Source organism: Antennarius striatus, chromosome 18 (genome assembly GCF_040054535.1).
Source record: "Antennarius striatus isolate MH-2024 chromosome 18, ASM4005453v1, whole genome shotgun sequence".
In the NCBI taxonomy this organism is placed as follows: domain Eukaryota; kingdom Metazoa; phylum Chordata; class Actinopteri; order Lophiiformes; family Antennariidae; genus Antennarius; species Antennarius striatus.
Genome location: NC_090793.1, coordinates 20,821,497 through 20,840,178, shown reverse-complemented (window position 1 = coordinate 20,840,178; position 18,682 = coordinate 20,821,497). Strand labels below are relative to the sequence as shown.

Here is an 18,682-nt window from a genome sequence, read left to right as displayed (position 1 = left end):
ACATGCTGATGTTCAATCATGTTGATTCGAGGGGACATCAAAGCATTCCAAAGCAAGTGTTCTCGTTAAAACTTTTATTTTCTGACACAAAGATATAAAATGTATTTTCACCCACAATGCTTTGCTCCTCGTCACTGCGCTCGTGGAGGCGGGGCGTCGTCTCTGACAGGACAGAAGGAGTCGATCTCTTTGACGATCCTGTCAGCGATCGACTTCCTGTTGGCGGCGACCACCCGTCTGGACATCAGGTCCACGTCTCCTCCTGAAACACACGGACACGCATCACGGACACGCCTCACGGACACGCCTCACGGACACGCCTCACGGACACGCCTCACGGACACGCCTCACGGTCACGCCTCTCGGACGTCCGCTGACAGCTCAAGTCTGGTCATACCGTCCACGTCCATCAGGACTCCCCCCGCCTCTGACACAATGACGGCGGCGGCGGCGATGTCCCACACGTGAACTCCGATCTCGTAGTACACCTCCACGCAGCCCGACGCCACCAGACACATGTTGGTGGCCGCCGTTCCCGCGCTGCGAATGCTGGACACACACACACACACACGTCAGCGTACACGTGGACAGCGTTACTGTGGTAACCTGTGTGGTGGGCGGTACCCGTGGACGGGGATGCTCAGCACGCCCCTCATGCTGCTGAAGATGTGGGCCACCACCTCGGGGTCTCTGCTGGAGCCGAACTCCGTGGCCACGATGGACTGACGGACGTCTGGAAACACACCGACGTTACCGCTGGACCGCCACACGCCACCGATCAGTATTGATCACGTATTGATGACTGACCCTCCTGAGCCGACACCTGTATCGGCTCGCCGTTGCAGAAGGCGCCCCTCCCCCGCCGGGCCGTGAACATCTTGTCTTCTACACAACTGTAGACCACCCCGAACTCCACCTGGAGACACAGCGTAGGGCTACAGTAGGACTACAGTAGGACAGCCTGTTGGACTACAGTAGGACAGCCTGTTGGACTACAGTAGGACTACAGTAGGACAGCCTGTTGGACTACAGTAGGACTACAGTAGGACTACAGTAGGACAGCCTGTTGGACTACAGTAGGACAGCCTGTTGGACTACAGTAGGACAGCCTGTTGGACTACAGTGGGACTACAGTAGGACAGCCTGTTGGACTACAGTAGGACTTCAGTAGGACAGCCTGTTGGACTACAGTAGGACTACGGTAGGACAGCCTGTTGGACTACAGTAGGACAGCCTGTTGGACTACAGTAGGACTACGGTAAGACAGCCTGTTGGACTACAGTAGGACTACGGTAGGACAGCCTGTTGGACTACAGGAGGACTACAGTAGGACAGCCTGTTGGACTACAGTAGGACTTCAGTAGGACAGCCTGTTGGACTACAGTAAGACTTCAGTAGGACAGCCTGTTGGACTACAGTAGGACTTCAGTAGGACAGCCTGTTGGACTACAGGAGGACTACGGTAGGACAGCCTGTAGGACTACAGTAGGACTACAGTTCTCACCTGCCTGTTGACGGTGAACCCGATGGAAACAGCAACAAAAGGAAACCTGTTTGAGACACAGGCGCACGTTTGACTGACATCTAGTGGTGACGTTGCACATTACAACCACTGGTCCCTGTGTCACCCCCACCCTGTTATTACTATTATTATTATTACTATTACTATTATTTTTATTACAGGTGTGTGACATCAGATAAAGATGGCTACCACATGAGTATTATGGTCTGCATCAGTGGGAATGAAAACGTAATTCCTCAAATGATGATGTCACTGTTTCATAAAAACGGCATCAGTTGATGTCATGATGTCAGCCGTTGATGATGTCATGACTTCACTCGTTGATGATGTAATTATGTCACCCATTGATCATGTCATGATGTCACTCATTGATGAGGTCATGACGTCACCCGTTGATGATGTCATGACGTTGCCACGTTTCTGTCAACACACCCATGAACAAAGTTGGTGGTCCCGTCGATGGGGTCGATGATCCAGGTGGGCAGATCGGTCAGGGCGGAGGGCTGGCCTGCGGCTACAGACTCCTCCCCTATGAACCTGACACACACACACACCAGTTCAAACTTGAACAGCCATCTCTTGTCACTTTTCAATCAGTATTGATCTTGGAGGAATCTATCAATAACATCCTTGGGGAGGTGGGGCTTCTCACTTGTGTGAGGGGAACTTCTCCTTCACTGATTGGATGATGAGTTGCTCCACCTTCTGGTCAGTTTGTGTCACCAGGTCAACACACGAGTTCTTCGTCATCACACTCCTCTCAGCCAGCAGAGCCTCACGCACCACCTATAGTCATCGATAACTGATCAGTTACTGATCAATAACTGATCGCAGCGAGCCACTGCAGGTATGCGTCCTACCTGTCCGGCTTTGCGCGCCAAGGCGACGGCGTGGTCCATGGCGTCCTGCCAGAGGTCAGTCATGTTCAGCCTGGGGACACGAGGAGCAGCTGGTTAGTGAAGCGCCGCAGGGCGGGACCCCTCCACGCCGCAGGGCGGGACCCTTCTGGTTGCCCCACAGCATCCTGGGAGCCTCCAGGGTTGACCTGAAAAGCCACAGAACCAGGCGACGCCCTGCAGACACAGACCGCCATCCGGTGACGACCAGGGGGTCAGGGGGGTCAGACCACCTGGAGCTATCATTCTGACCTTCCATCACCTCCACACACCCGGATGTCAACCAGTCCTCCTGTCGGTGTACCGGCGGCCACCGGGGGGCGCAGCGGCACCGACCGGACGGGATTCGGTGTTTATTCATGAACCAACAGTTCATCCGTTCGATGCGCTGGCGACACATCGGGGGTGTACCCCGGCTGCCACCTGCACTCAGCTGGGATAGGCTCCGGCAGAGGCCGGCACCGGAAGGACGGAACAACGGCTGAGGATGGATGAACGGATGATCACCTGTTTGATGACGTAACACTCACTAGCGGGTTTCACTGTGACGTGTACCTGAGTCACGTGACTGTGGCAACTAGCAGCTAACTGTTAGCTGCTGCTAACCGGATAGCTGCTGCTAACCGTTAGCTGATTCTGACGGATCGGATTGAAATCGGTTTTGTTTTTGAATGAACGTTAAAATGACGTCACATTTAACAACAACCTGGACGTTGAAGGTAACGGTGACGTCACCGTTAACGGAAAGCCTCACCTGTTGTCGGTCTGCCGCTCCGCGCATCAACACTTCCGGGTTTGTTCTCCTTCGGCTGCGTCAGCTGGTGACGCAAACAGCTGACCAATCAGTGAACGACGTGCCCTGTGCGTCACGGCGCAGCTTCCGGGACTCAGGTGGGAAACTTTTCAATAAAGTTTTAAACGAAAAACGTTGAACGACTTTTTGTGACGTCATCGGATTCAGCTCGAGCGGTGAATGCGTCACAGTTTCAGAGCGGAGGAAGTCATTTGTTTATAGAGCTAAATCTGCTATAACATGTTTATGACAGCTTGTCCTCTTAGTTAATCATGTCGCCTTCAGAATGACTAGTGATGCTGAATTTATGTAGACTGACATAAATCAGCATTATGTCGTTTTGTTATGTCAGCCTATTGAACCCCTCCTCAGTTATGTCAGCCTTATGAACCCTCCTCACATGTGTGTTATGTCAGCCTTATGAACCCTCCTCATAGGTGTGTTATGTCAGCCTTATGAACCCTCCTCACAGGTGTGTTATGTCAGCCTTATGTGCCTCCCACAGGTGTGTTATGTCAGCCTGATGAACCCTCCTCATAGGTGTGTTATGTCAGCCTTATGAACCCTTCTCAGATATGTCAGCCTTATGAAGCCTCCCACAGGTGTGTTATGTCACTGCGTTAATAAATACACAAATCAAGTAGATCCACAATCAGTTCTGTTTTATTAGGGCTGTCTAAGTCATATCACTTTTATCAGGCGGACGTCCACTTCCTGTCAGCTGACCTACACGACCATCACACCTGACTCCCACAGACACATCGGTGGGGTTCCTCGTCGTCACGGCGACAGGGGAAGGCCTGGACGACCTGGACGATGCGATTGGCCACGGCGGTGGAGCTGGCAGCGACGACTCTCCTGGACATCATGTCGAACTCTGAGCCTAAGGAGTCACATCGACCAATGAGAGGAGGCCCCGCCTCCAGCGGGGACGCACAGCTAGGATATGACATCACAGGAGATACAGACCATCCGTATCCATGACGACGCCTCCAGCTTCCTGGACGATGATGGCGGAGGCGGCGATGTCCCAGCAGTGCATCCCGATGTGGTAGTAAGCGTCGGCCCCGCCCGTCGCCACCTGACACATGTCCACTGCCGCCGTTCCCAGAGCACGCACGCTGGAACATACAAGCAACACGCTAACCCCACACGCTAAGACCCACGCTAACAACGCTAACGCATTCAGAGTAAGCCATCTCTTAGCGTAGCATTAGCGTAGCGTTCCGTCCAGCGACGGATGGGTCTATTTCCTGCCTGCTGGTATTTGATCGTGATGACATCATGCCTGTGAGGCATTCTGGGAAGGCGTGGCAGACGCTCTCACCCGTGAACCGGCAGCTTCAGCAGCCTGAAGATGTTGGAGGTCATGGTGGACAGAGAGAGGTCGTCTCGCTCCGCCCCGATCTCCGTCACCACCACACACCTGCTGATGTCTGAGGACACACAGCTGTCAGTGTGTGTGTGTGTGTGTGTGTGTGTGTGTGTGTGTGTGTGTGTGTGTGTGTCACCTTGCTGCCCAGAGGCGTGCAGCTCCTTCCCGTTGAGGAACGCTCCTCGTCCTCTCTGAGCGTAGAACAGTTTGTCCTCCACACAGCTGTACACGATCCCGAACTCCGTCTGACAACGACCCGACACGTCAGTCCAGCTCACTCCCCTGACCCCCCCTGACCTCTGACCCCTGACCTCTGACTGATGGCCGTTTACCTGCTTGTTGACAGCGAAGGCGATAGAGATGGCCACAAATGGAAACCTGTGGACACAAACAGGAGGCTGTGGGTTCGTCCCCCCGTGAGGGTTTGTCCCCCCCAGCCTGAGCCACGCCCCCAGCCTGAGCCCCTCCCCCCCAGCAACGCCTCACCTGTGCACGAAGTTGACTGTCCCGTCGATGGGGTCGATGATCCAGGTGGGGCTGTCCGTCAGCTCCAGACGCTCACCGGCGGCCACAGACTCCTCCCCGATGAACCTGAGGGTCACATGACGTCGCCGTTACCCTGCTGTTACCAGGCAGATTACATCCTGTTGTCCAATCAGCATCAGTCTCACTCCAGTAGAACACAGTACCTGTGCAGCGGGTATTTGCTCCTGATGGCTGAGATGAGAATCTTCTCCACTCGTTGGTCCGTCTCTGTGACCAGATCAGCTGGAGAACTCTTCAGCCTCACCTCCTGCTGCTGCTGGAACGCTGACAGCACCATCTGAGCAGAACCAGCAGGAGAACATCAGAACCAGAAGGAAAACATCAGAACCAGCAGGAGAACCATCAGAACCAGCAGGAGAAACATCAGAACCAGTAGGAGAACCATCAGAACCAGTAGGAGAACCATCAGAACCGGCAGGAGAACATCAGAACCAGCAGGAGAACCATCAGAACCGGCAGGAGAACATCAGAACCAGCAGGAGAAACATCAGAACCAGTAGGAGAACATCAGAACCAGTAGGAGAACCATTAGAACCGGCAGGAGAACCATCAGAACCAGAAGGAGAACATCAGAACCAGTAGGAGAACCATCAGAACCGGCAGGAGAACCATCAGAACCAGCAGGAGAACCATCAGAACCGGCAGGAGAACCATCAGAACCAGAAGGAGAACATCAGAACCAGTAGGAGAACCATCAGAACCAGCAGGAGAACATCAGAACCAGCAGGAGAACCATCAGAACCGGCAGGAGAACCATCAGAACCAACAGGAGAACATCAGAACGAGCAGGAGAACCAACAGAACCAGTAGGTGAACATCAGAACGTTGTGTTAAACTAATAATGTTGTTTTTATTTGAATTCGTCTTTGGATCAGATTTAACTCATAAACCTAAACCAGTTTGATGTCATACACCAGTAGAACCAGTAGAACCATACGTGTGTGTGTGTGTGTGTGTGTGTGTGTGTGTGTGTGTGTGTGTGTGTGTGTGTGTGTGTGAGTGTGAGGTCGTCTAAAGTTCTCCTACACAAACGTCATTCTTTAAATTCTTTGCCATCTTTATCAAACATCTCGTTATCATGAACTGAACGCTGATGACCGGCGTCATCAGCGGCACCGGTAGCTCATTGGACGGACGCTCCAGCTGCTGAACCGCCATTGGCCCATTCCTTCATGAAAACCTGCAGAGTCACCATTTACCTGTCCTCTGATTGGTCTGATGCTGTCACGCTTTAATCAGAATAAAAGTGTGTTTGGAACTACGTAAGGAATTAATATTAAAATAAAGACATCAATAATAATAATAATAGTAATATAACCTAACAAAATATCATGTAGTAATAATAATATATCCCAATAAAAAAAGCGATTGTAATAGAAGTTTTGTTAATAAAAATAATAATAGCAACACTAATAATAGTAATATTGATATTATTATTATTGTTTTTATTATTACATACACTTACGGTATTGATTTGATTATTCTTGGCAACTAATTTTTTCCTCGACTAAAAATGACCAGAGACTGTTTTCAAAGAGAGTTTTCTGTTTTAATTAATTAATTATGCAGCTGCTATCGGTTTTTTTTTAATTATAGGTTTTAGTGTTTTGTTTTTTGTTTTGTTTAGAGTTTATTTTTTTATTTTGGTGATTTCATTAAATTATCAGATATAATGAGACATAAATAAACATGAACCACTAATCTATGAAACCGTAAATAGAAATTCTTCATATTTAATCTTGATTACTTTGGCCTGGATGAAGGAGAAGCCACGCCCACTGAGCCCAACATCAGCGCTGATTGGTCAATCACGTCTTACCTCGCTGGCCTGCTTGGCAATACAGATGCCAAAGTTCAGACAGTCAGTCCAGTTGGCCATGATGAAGATGAGGATGATGATGAAGATGATGATGAAGATGAAGGTGGTAAGACCTGATCCAAAATGAAAGAAAAACAAGATGATCAATAATTAGAAAAAAGAATCAAAGGACAGAAAACAAAACAGAGAAACTAACGTTAAAATAATAAACATGAAAATAAAATCACAGAATGAAGAAGAGACGAGACCAAAGAAGAAGAAAGAAAAGTACAGAGGAAGAGATGAAAACTGAAGTAAAAACATTAAAGACCAGTAAAAACCCAAAGCACATGAATCCAGTAGAACCAGTAGAACCAGTAGAACCCACCTGAGGTCCAGTCGCTCCTGCAGACGGCCTGAACTCTGCTGGACGGTTTCTCTTCTTATACGTCCAGCAGCCAATCAGAACTCCGATCCAGCCTCCAGGTGACCCCATCAGCCAATGGCAGGAGGAGGATTAGAGTCAGTCCTCAGATATGATGTCCTGCCTGTGGAGTGTGTGTGTGTGAGAGTGTGTGTGTGAGTGTGTATGAGTGTGTCTGTGTGTGTGAGTCTGTGTGTGTGAGTGTGTGTGTGTGTGTGTCATGGTGTTTATTCTAAGTTTTATTGTTTTATTCTACAGGTTGTTTGTGAGGCTGAAATTCTTCTACTTAAGGGACTCAGATCCACTCCAGCGGTCACATGACAGACATGATTCTAATTGGTTGATTGGTCTCACATGGCACACAGTTGTGCATTTGTGTGTGTGTGTGTGTGTGGGGGGGGGGGGTCGTATCGCCTCCGGTTGTTCCAACAGAGGTCACGATGTCATCGATGTTCAGCTACAAGTGTCATCTAATCTGTGTGAGCGTCAACGTGACACACACACAGACACACAGACACACAGACACACACACACACACACAGACACACAGACACACAGACACACACACACAGACACAGACACACACACACACAGACACACAGACACACAGACACACACACACAGACACACACACAGACACACAGACACACACACAGACACACAGACACACACACAGACACACAGACACACACACACAGACACACACACACACACAGACACACACACAGACAGACACACACACAGACACACAGACACACAGACACACACACAGACACACACACACAGACACACACACACACACAGACACACACACAGACACACACACAGACACACACACAGACACAGACACACACACACAGACACACACACAGACACACACACACACACAGACACACACACACACACACACACAGACACACACACACAGACACACACACACACACACACACAGACACACAGACACACACACAGACACACACAGACACAGACACACACACACACACACACACACACACAGACACACACACACAGACACACACACACACACACACACACACACACACACACACACACACACACACACACACACACACACACACACAGATAAATGTCTTCAGGCGACAGACAGAAACTTTATTAATTCTTCACACTGAACATGACTGGATCCACTCTGATTGGTCTGCTTTCTGAACAGGAAGTAGTGCCAAACAGGAAGTGGTCATCTCCCCTTCTTCATTTTGGCCACCTTCTCCTTCCTCTTCTTCACGTGTTTGGGCACCTTGTTCCTCCTCCTCTCCCTCTGGGTCTCCTTCACCATCTTCTTCCTCTCCTAGAAAACAGACTGACCTTCAGTCGACCAATCAGACGCTGGTAATCAGTAGAGGAACACGGAGAACCGGGACGAGGCCAGCAGATCTGAAGTCAACCCCTCCCTGATGTCTGTCGGCGCCGCCGGAGGTCAGCGGCGCCGACAGACGGACTAACACACCGACTCGTTCAGATGTTTCACCTTTTTGTCCACAGAGGCCTCCTGGTTCACTTTCTGCTCTTCATCTGACTCCTCCCCCTCCTCCTCCTCTTCCTCCTCCTCCTCCGAGGATGAAGACGGGTCGCCCTCCAGCAGAGCAGGAACCTGAGGACGGATCAGCTGTGTGGCATCACATGACTCTACGACATCACCAACGACTTTTACTCTGAAAGGTCTGCAGCAAGCGCCGCTACCACCTGATCGGTGCGTGCTAACATTAGCATTAGCATTAGCATTAGCGTGAGGTGTTGTTACCGTCTGAACTCCAGACAGATCCTTCTTCAGTCCCGTCAGCGTCTGGTACAGAACCTGATGACATCACACAGGTGAAACACAGGTGAGACACAGGTGAGACACACCAGGTGAGACACAGGTGAGACACACCAGGTGAGACACACCAGGTGAGACACAGGTGAGACACACCAGGTGAGACACACCAGGTGAGACACAGGTGAGACACACCAGGTGAGACACACCAGGTGAGACACAGGTGGGACACATCAGGTGAGACACACCAGGTGAGACACACCAGGTGAGACACACCAGGTGAGACACACCAGGTGAGACACAGGTGAGACACAGGTGAGACACACCAGGTGAGACACAGGTGAGACACACCAGGTGAGACACACCAGGTGAGACACAGGTGAGACACACCAGGTGAGACACACCAGGTGAGACACAGGTGAGACACACCAGGTGAGACACACCAGGTGAGACACAGGTGGGACACATCAGGTGAGACACACCAGGTGAGACACACCAGGTGAGACACAGGTGAGACACACCAGGTGAGACACACCAGGTGAGACACAGGTGAGAGACAGGTGAGACACACCAGGTGAGACACAGGTGAGAGACAGGTGAGACACACCAGGTGAGACACAGGTGAGACACCAGGTGAGAGACAGGTGAGACACACCAGGTGAGACACACCAGGTGAGACACAGGTGAGACACCTGCGGTTCTTACGTTGTCATGGTGTCCGCTGACGGCTGACTCCGCCCCCTGTGATCTCATCAGGTCCGCGTCTCTCTCGTAGTGACTGACCTCCGTCAGCGTGCGGGGGATATAGGCCTTCTTGAACACCTTGGGGGGGGGCACGGCGATGGGTGATCAATGCGTCTGATCAGGTGATCGGGATGGTGTGTGTGTGTGTGTGTCACCTCCTCGTCCACGCGGTCCTGACCCGACCGCTGCTCTGACGTGCGCTCAGCCGCCATCGCCATCGCCTGCGACCAATCAGACGTGTCAGTTGGAAATGCTGCGTACGACATTCTGATTATTGATTATTGATCACCGATACCTTCTCCAGGTAGGGGTCCATGTTGTGGGCGGTGATCGACGGGTCTGTGATGAAGTCAAACAGCTCCCTGACCGTCATCACCGCCACGCCACGCTTCACAAAGAACTCTGGGTAACAACAGGACAGTCTGGTGTTGGATCAATACAGCCATTGATCAGGTGATGGGGGCGTGGCCTGAGCCTTACCGTTCACGTTGCCGCAGTCTTTGCGGAGGAACTCCAGCGCGTGAGGATGGTCGTGTTCCACCGACTGGGACACGTCGATGATGTAGGCGTCGCCCTCGTGGTACCTGTGCACAGACCGACCGTCAGCCAATGGGAGGAGCCCCAGCACCAGGTCTGGGGGGCGGGGTCTCTTACAGCATGTTGAACTCGCTGAGGTCAGCGTGGACCAATCGGGCGTCCTGGAACATCTTCCTCATGTTCTGGATCACCTGCAGGTAGAGCTCACGGGCCCTCCCCTCCGACAGGACGGCGTTCTTCAGCAGGGGGGCGGGGCTGACCATCACAGGAGAGCCCCGATCAATACAATCAATACACCACTGACACGCCCCCATCAATCACTCTGATTGGCTCTCACATGTGATCTTTCCCGATGAAGCTCATCAGCAGGACGTGACTCTTCAGGAGAACCGGCGCCGGACTCGGGATCCCAGCCGTCTGGAGTCTGACACACACACAGGTTCTACTGGTTCCACTGGTTCTACTGTCAGGTTCCACTGGTTCTACTGTCAGGTTCTACTGGTCCAACTTACAGGTTCTACTGTCAGGTTCTACTGGTTCTACTGTCAGGTTCTACTGTCAGGTTCTACTGGTTCTACTGTCAGGTTCTACTGGTTCTACTGTCAGGTTCTACTGTCAGGTTCCACTGGTTCTACTGTCAGGTTCTACTGGTTCTACTGTCAGGTTCTACTGTCAGGTTCTACTGGTTCTACTGTCAGGTTCTACTGTCAGGTTCTACTGTCAGGTTCTACTGGTTCTACTGTCAGGTTCTACTGGTTCTACTGTCAGGTTCTACTGGTTCTACTGTCAGGTTCTACTGTCAGGTTCTACTGGTTCTACTGTCAGGTTCTACTGTCAGGTTCTACTGGTTCTACTGTCAGGTTCTACTGGTTCTACTGTCAGGTTCTACTGTCAGGTTCTACTGGTTCTACTGTCAGGTTCTACTGTCAGGTTCTACTGGTTCTACTGTCAGGTTCTACTGGTTCTACTGTCAGGTTCTACTGGTTCTACTGTCAGGTTCTACTGTCAGGTTCTACTGGTTCTACTGTCAGGTTCTACTGGTTCTACTGTCAGGTTCTACTGGTTCTACTGTCAGGTTCTAGTGGTTCTACTGTCAGGTTCTACTGTCAGGTTCTACTGGTTCTACTGTCAGGTTCTACTGGTTCTACTGTCAGGTTCTACTGGTTCTCACCTGATCAGGTTCCTCATCTCCTTCTCGGCCCAGGTCCTCACCATCTTCCTGGGGTTCCCTTTACAGTAACCGTGACGGAACCTGAGGAGCAGCGGTGATTCCTGATTGGTCGACACAGCCACAGCCGTCCGCTTTTATTGCGAGGAAAACAGGAAGTTCGTGCGTCTATCTGTCGACGGTGGGAGGGGCCTGTCTCTTGTCTAGCTGCTGATTGGTGGTTTGGAACCAACAACCGCTGTTAGCTTACCTGATGCTACATGTCTGCTAATGCTAATGTCTTCTGTGGTGTCCTACCTGAACTCTTCTTCTGTGGTGTCCTACCTGAACTCTTCTTCTGTGGTGTCCTACCTGAACTCTTCCTCGGTGGTGTCCTACCTGAACTCTTCCTCGGTGGTGTCCTACCTGAACTCTTCCTCGGTGGTGTCCTACCTGAACTCTTCCTCGGTGGTGTCCTACCTGAACTCTTCTTCTGTGGTGTCCTACCTGAACTCTTCTTCTGTGGTGTCCTACCTGAACTCTTCTTCTGTGGTGTCCTACCTGAACTCTTCTTCTGTGGTGTCCTACCTGAACTCTTCTTCTGTGGTGTCCTACCTGAACTCTTCCTCGGTGGTGTCCTACCTGAACTCTTCTTCTGTGGTGTCCTACCTGAACTCTTCCTCGGTGGTGTCCTACCTGAACTCTTCCTCTGTGGTGTCCTACCTGAACTCTTCTTCTGTGGTGTCCTACCTGAACTCTTCTTCTGTGGTGTCCTACCTGAACTCTTCCTCGGTGGTGTCCTACCTGAACTCCCCGCTGACGTATTTGTCTCGGTCCTTGAACAGGAGGACGGACGTCTTGTAGATCTTGACGGCTCGTTCGTTTCCTGTCGCCGTGCCGGCGTGATAAACGTTAGCCTGAAGGACGGAAACGCACCAGAGACGGGTGGTGAACATAACGCCAGTTATCAATGATTATCGGTGTATTGATCGCCAACAGATGCTGAAGCCCCACCTCCTTCCCGGTGCTGATGCAGCCGTTGATCTCACAGATCACTCCTCGACTCAACATCTTGAAGAGAATCATTCGTGTTCGAGGATCTAAAACCTGAAATAAAAGAACATGTTTATCATCAATAACATATTTATCATCACGTCTGTCCATTAGCGTGTTATTGATCACTGAGAACACAGCAGATGTGATCAGTAACTCTGACAGCCTGATGTCAGGAGCTTCAGGTTTTGTGTCACTTCCTGTCAGACCCTGAGGAACAACGTGTTGATGATGTCATCGGTGAGGACACTGGTGGTGGTGGTGGGGGTGGCTCTAAGCTAATCAACACGCTGCTGCCCCCTGCTGCTCTGATTCAGTCACTGCAATAGCTTTTAGTTACTGTACCTGAACATGTAATGGAGTACTAACAGAAAGTATTGAGTACTCACACACATCACTCTGGTTACTACCCACATGGACAAGTTGAGAATCAATAATGATTAATGATCACTGATTAGGATGTTTTGAACTGAAGAACATTTGATATTTTATTGATTACGTTGGCTGATCAATACTCCTGTCGATCAGAACCTGCTGTCCTCCTCCAGCCTCACACTCACCTGTTCCACAGTGGCTCGATCTGATTTGTCCTTCACTCTGTACCTGTAGAGAGCAGCCAATCACAGCGTTAGACACTGGTCACATGACCGACGACACGCCCACAGGCCTGAGGTGTGATCACACGTACGTGCCCGCCTCCCGCTGCTTCTGCATCATCGTCACTTTATTGATCACGGAGTCGGCATAGTCCAGTTTATCTAGAAACAAACCGATCAGTGATCAATACTGTCAAGGATGGATTTATGTGTGTGTGTGTGTGTGTGTGTGTGTGTGTGTGTGTGTGTGTGTGTGTGTGTATCTGTTTTACCGAGGTTGATCTTGTTTTCATATTTCCTCAGAGCCTTGTCAGACGGCGTCGACGGGGCGCTCCTATTGGTCGGATTCTGTCTGTTGGCCTGACCAATGAAAACAGATCACAGGTGGTGACTGATCACAACACTGATCACTAATCACTGACCGATGGGATCGATCAGGATCTATCTGACCTGAGGGTTCAGACTCATCCTGTTGTATCTCTTCGTCAGATCTCCTGATGAACGCCACGCCCACTCTTCATCCTCGTCTTCATCCTCATCCTCTTCTTCATCTCCATCGTCGTCCTCCTCTAATGACGGCTCCGCAGTGACGTCACTCACGCGACTCGGTACAGTCAGCTCTGATTGGCTGCAGGAGATCAGACAAAACCCAGCACACATCCGGGTACGTCATGAGGACTACGGACTCGATTCTGACGTGCCCGCCGGCCCCGGGTGACGTGCACCCGGCGGTGCGCCGTTGCCCCAGCGCTGGGGCTATTTTGTCTTCGGGGCATTTTTCCAGCGGCGTCTGGAGCTTCAGAGGCTGACTGAGACGTTCGGCTGGGCGGAACCGACGGGACGGGACGCCGAACGGTTTCCGCTGCTACCACATTGAGACTCAAGACGACCGGAAGTGAGACTAACCACCGAACCAACTACCGGGACAACAGGCTGATCTCAGTTCGAGGTGGAACAGGAGATGGAGGAGGGGGCAGATCATTCCCTTCATGTCACTGGAGTTCTCTGGTGAAGTTCATTGAGGAGGTGCGACAATCAAGGAGAAGGACGAGAAGATTGAAGCACTACCAACAAGAGTGGATGACTTGGAGCAGTGTCCAGGGATGGACGGGTCGCTGGTAACTGGTTTGTGACAAGACATCGCTGCTCTGCCTGGACGACAGCAGAAGAAGAAGATGGTGAGAAGGCTCCATCAGGTGAGCTACACACCCTTCAACAACAAGTCATACACTTCTTCCAGAGTAAAGACATCCCTCTAGAAAGTAAGAACATCTCTGCATGCCACACTCTTCCTCAGAGGCAGGGAAACAGCCCTAAGATAATGGTGAGATAATGGTGAGATAATGGTGAGATAATGGTGAGATCTGTTAACCGAAAACATAAAGTTGAAGTGCTGAAGTTAACTAAAAATCTCAAGGGCTCTGGAGTAAATGTGAACCAACATCTAACAAGGAACAATGCAGAGCTGGCATGGCAGGCAAGAACGCTGAAGACACAAAAGAAGATCGAAGACAGGTGGACGAGAAACGGTAAAGTCATGATCAAACTAAACGGAACACCGGAGCAGGCAAAAATCGTAACTATAAAGGAAATGGAAGACTTGGAGAAATTTAAGTAAAAGTAAGATAGGAGGTAAAATGACTGCTTGGCTAAGAAAAAAACCTGGTAGCCTTTCAAACAAAAAGTAGCTAGTCTAATAAAATGGAGGACCAAACAGACTTTAAACCACTTTCATTCCAGGACTACAAATCCTATGATCTGGAAACTGACATTGATCCTGACTCTTATCTGTCAAATATTTTAAATATGAATCACAAATATTACTCCGAAGACGACGTTAATGCACTTACTCAATAATTTTCTTTGATTCACTTCAACAGCCGGAGCCTCTATAAAAATATGGACAAAATGAAGGATTATCTAAATAATTTTGAGTTTAAATTCAGTGTTGTAGCTGTATCAGAGACTTGGCTTGTGAAAGTCAAGATTTGAATGATAGCTTAGATGATTATGAATTATTTAAGCAAAATAGGAATAACGAAATCGGGGGAGGAGTTGCTCTATTTGTGACACAGGGTATACAGTGTAAAGCCATGGAAACAATGACTTTTTCAGTTGATGATCTAATGGAATGTGTAACAGTTGAAATAAGAGATGAAAAAGAAATTTATATTGATTAGTTGTATTTATAAGACTCCTGGATCATGCATTGATGAATTCAACAAAAACATTTTAGAGTTGTATCCTAAAATAAAAAACAGAAATCTGCTGGTATGTGGGGATTTTAATATTGATTTGCTTAAATCCTCTGAACATGTAAGAACAACAGATTTTATTAATAATATATTCAGTATGGGGATGTACCCTTTAATATCTAAACCAAGTAGAATAACCTGCAGCAGTGCAACTTTGATTGAAAACATCCTTGTTCATCTAACTGACCAAAAATTGAAGAGTGGATTACTGCTGACAGATATAAGCGACCATTTGCCAGTTTTTGTCATATTTGAATTTAATTTAAAGATAAAGAAAAGAGAAGTTTATAAGTTACAGAGAATAAGACATCCTAATGCAATTGAAGCTTTTAAAGCAGCACTCAGTGACAATGACTGGAGTGAGGTTTATGTGGAAGACACTAATGACTCAAACTATTTCTGGACACATTTATGTCAATTTATGACTATTATTGTCCAATTAAGAAAATTAAAGTGAAACACAAAAGCAGACAGATTAAATGGATGACAAGTGGACTGGAAAAATCATGCAGAAAGAAAAAAATGCTATTTAAAAAATTCATTAATTTTCCAACAGCAGAAAATGAAAGAAAGTACAAACAACATAGAAACAAACTGACACCAATTATAAGAGAACAGAGACAGAATTACCACAGTCTGCAACTCCAAAGGGTTAAAACAAATACTAGGGCAACTTGGTCAGTTATTAAGGAAGTGATCGACCAGCACAACCCTAAACATCCCTTAAAACAAATAAAGGTAAAGTAATCAGTGATGCAAATGAAATTGCCAATGAATTTAATGATTTTTTTGTTAATGTAGGCCCGAGTCTATCAAGACAAACACCACAATCACAGGTTGTAAATAAAACTCTTGGCATTGACAAGAATCCAAATTCCATGTATGTTGGGCCAGTGTGTGACAGTGATGTGTTAGAGGTAGTAAGAAAATGTAAGAGCAAGAAATCTACAGACAGTAATAATATAGACATGTCACTGATTAAAGAGGTGATCCACTCTGTGGTCCAGCCTCTGACCTACATCTGTAACCGTTCTTTTAAAAATGGAATATTTCCTGATAAAATGAAGCTGGCTAAAGTCCTTCCAGTCTATAAAGAGGGGGATAAACAGCAAGTAAACAACTTTAGGCCGGTTTCTTTACTAGAACAAATTTTAAAAAATATTAGGAAAAATGTTCATCAATCAACTAGACGGTTTTTTGGAAAAATCTAACATTTTGTGTGACCAGCAGTATGGATTCCACAGCAATAGATCAACATCCCTTGCAGTAATGGATTTTATTGAGAATGTATCAAAGAACAAAGATAACAAAGAAAACACAATTGGAATTTTTACTGATTTACATAAAGCGTTCAATACTATTGACCATGATTTACTTTTACAGAAATGCGACTGCTATGGGATCAGAGTTGTAAATTGTTGGTTGAAAAGTTATTTAAAAAACAGACAATCAATATGTGGAAATCAATGGAATAGCATCAAAACAGGAACAATCACCTGTGGAATAGCCCACGGCTCTGTCTGGGGGGCTAAATTATTCTTTCTGTATCTAAATGACATGTGCAAAGTTTCTGAAATCTTAAAACTGGTCATTTTTGCAGATGATACTAATAGGTATTGCTCAGGACTGGATATTTCTCAGTTTCCCAGGTGGAGTCAGAGCTGATAAATTTTAAAAATGGTTTGATTTAAGTAAGTTATCTTTAAATGAGAAAAAGACCAAATTCATAATTTTTGCATACAACAAGTCAAGCTCAGAGGTCAAATTGAGTTGGAATGGGATTGAAATTGAAAGGCTTTATGAAACAAGGTTTTTGGGAGTGATCATAGATCATCAGATCTGCTGGAAGCCACACATACAGTATATCAGGAATAAATGATCAAAGACACTTGGTATATTGTATAAAACTAAACGCATATAGAATAAGAAATGTCAACACATATTGTACTCGTCACTTTTGCTTGCATATCTTTCCTACTGCTGTGAAATCTGGGGAAATACATGTAAAACATATTCAGATCCTCTCATTCAATTGCAAAAAAGGTCAATAAGATTAATTAATAAAGTAGGGTTTCATGATCACACTAATGAACTTTACATGAAATCAAATCTGTTGAAATTTGTAGATATAAAGTGAAATATGTTAAAAATTGTATTTCGTATTGTAAATAAAGACATTCCTATAACCATTCAATCCTTTTACAAACTAAGGAAAAGCACATATAACCTCCGAGGTCTACTATGATTAGAGTCTGTTAAAGCAAGAACAAATGTCAGGCAGAGATGTGTGTCCAAACTAGGAGTGAAACTTTGGAATAACTTGGAAGTTAAAATTAAATTGATAAAAATTCTGTCTAAATTCAAGAAAAAAATTAAATATGACTAAATTGATGGTTATAAATGTAAATTTTCTGAGGTGATGTCAGTGTTTAGTGGTGAATAATTCAATTTATGTGAATGTTGTTCAAAACAAAAGAATGTTGATTTTGCTGTGATTACGTTGTGTTAACCGGGGGGGGGGGGTTAATAAGCATTTTGCTTCAGCCCCGTCCTTTTTGGTTACTATTGATACAACTGAGATATGTTTGGTTTGGTTTGGTTTTTTTAATATGAAATATGAACCAAAATAAACTTCATTCATTCAAAAATATAAAGGAGGCCACGCCCCCACACACGAGCCAATTTAACTAAAATTGAATCATCCGTTCTAAATATGATACCACCATCATGACGTCACAACCCCAGTAAATACGAGCTCGTCTCTGGGCCCACGTGACTTGTCATTCGGCTTTACTCGTCCTGTTCCGTGTGACGTAATAAGTAAACAATACTCCTCACACTCTGTAGGAATAATAAGACCAGTTCCTGGTCAGTGGTTACCATGACAGCCCAAATATCTGATCAATAACCAAACCTATCGACCTGTGTGGGTCTGATCAACAAACAGATGCTCTACTCCGATCTGAAGCTTCGTTACTTCACGGTTTTCCCGCGTGACGTCTTACCCGTCCTCCTCCGCGTCATCAAACTGTCCCGGAACGGCTCCGGTCACCAACATGACGTCACAAACACCGGGACACCGAACGGAACCCGAACCTCGTGCAGTTTGGTCCAGAACGCAGCAGCGTGTCTCACTTCCGGGTGTGAACAGAAGACTACGGCGAGAGACGAGGGGCGTTTAGCGAACTGCAGCTCAGCAGC

At 47.6% G+C, this 18,682-nt stretch overlaps 3 protein-coding genes across 3 annotated transcripts; all 3 read right to left on the bottom strand.

The window, feature by feature from the left end:
* Nucleotides 1-12: 12 nt before the first annotated feature.
* Nucleotides 13-3,237, bottom strand: impa1 (inositol monophosphatase 1). The gene is made up of 9 exons (XM_068341567.1): nt 3,173-3,237; nt 2,383-2,452; nt 2,175-2,308; nt 1,955-2,059; nt 1,505-1,550; nt 808-916; nt 625-733; nt 398-549; nt 13-262 (listed from the first exon to the last, which is right to left on the bottom strand). The coding sequence occupies exons 2-9, from the start codon at nt 2,443-2,445 to the stop codon at nt 132-134; spliced, it is 849 nt and encodes a 282-aa protein (XP_068197668.1). The 5' UTR covers nt 2,446-2,452; nt 3,173-3,237; the 3' UTR covers nt 13-131.
* Nucleotides 3,238-3,864: 627 nt separating this feature from the next.
* LOC137611862 (inositol monophosphatase 1-like) lies at nt 3,865-7,962 on the bottom strand. The gene is made up of 9 exons (XM_068339996.1): nt 7,319-7,962; nt 6,952-7,064; nt 5,276-5,409; nt 5,073-5,177; nt 4,919-4,964; nt 4,723-4,831; nt 4,539-4,647; nt 4,181-4,332; nt 3,865-4,094 (listed from the first exon to the last, which is right to left on the bottom strand). Exons 2-9 carry the CDS (start codon nt 7,009-7,011, stop codon nt 3,949-3,951), a joined length of 861 nt encoding a protein of 286 aa, XP_068196097.1. The 5' UTR covers nt 7,012-7,064; nt 7,319-7,962; the 3' UTR covers nt 3,865-3,948.
* Nucleotides 7,963-8,474: 512 nt separating this feature from the next.
* Nucleotides 8,475-18,675, bottom strand: riok1 (RIO kinase 1 (yeast)). The gene is made up of 17 exons (XM_068339994.1): nt 18,487-18,675; nt 13,677-13,854; nt 13,499-13,586; nt 13,319-13,388; nt 13,191-13,233; nt 12,592-12,684; nt 12,382-12,494; nt 11,602-11,682; nt 10,768-10,854; nt 10,548-10,685; nt 10,374-10,477; nt 10,189-10,295; nt 10,049-10,114; nt 9,855-9,971; nt 9,138-9,191; nt 8,865-8,987; nt 8,475-8,684 (listed from the first exon to the last, which is right to left on the bottom strand). Exons 1-17 carry the CDS (start codon nt 18,537-18,539, stop codon nt 8,574-8,576), a joined length of 1,626 nt encoding a protein of 541 aa, XP_068196095.1. The 5' UTR covers nt 18,540-18,675; the 3' UTR covers nt 8,475-8,573.
* Nucleotides 18,676-18,682: the final 7 nt, after the last annotated feature.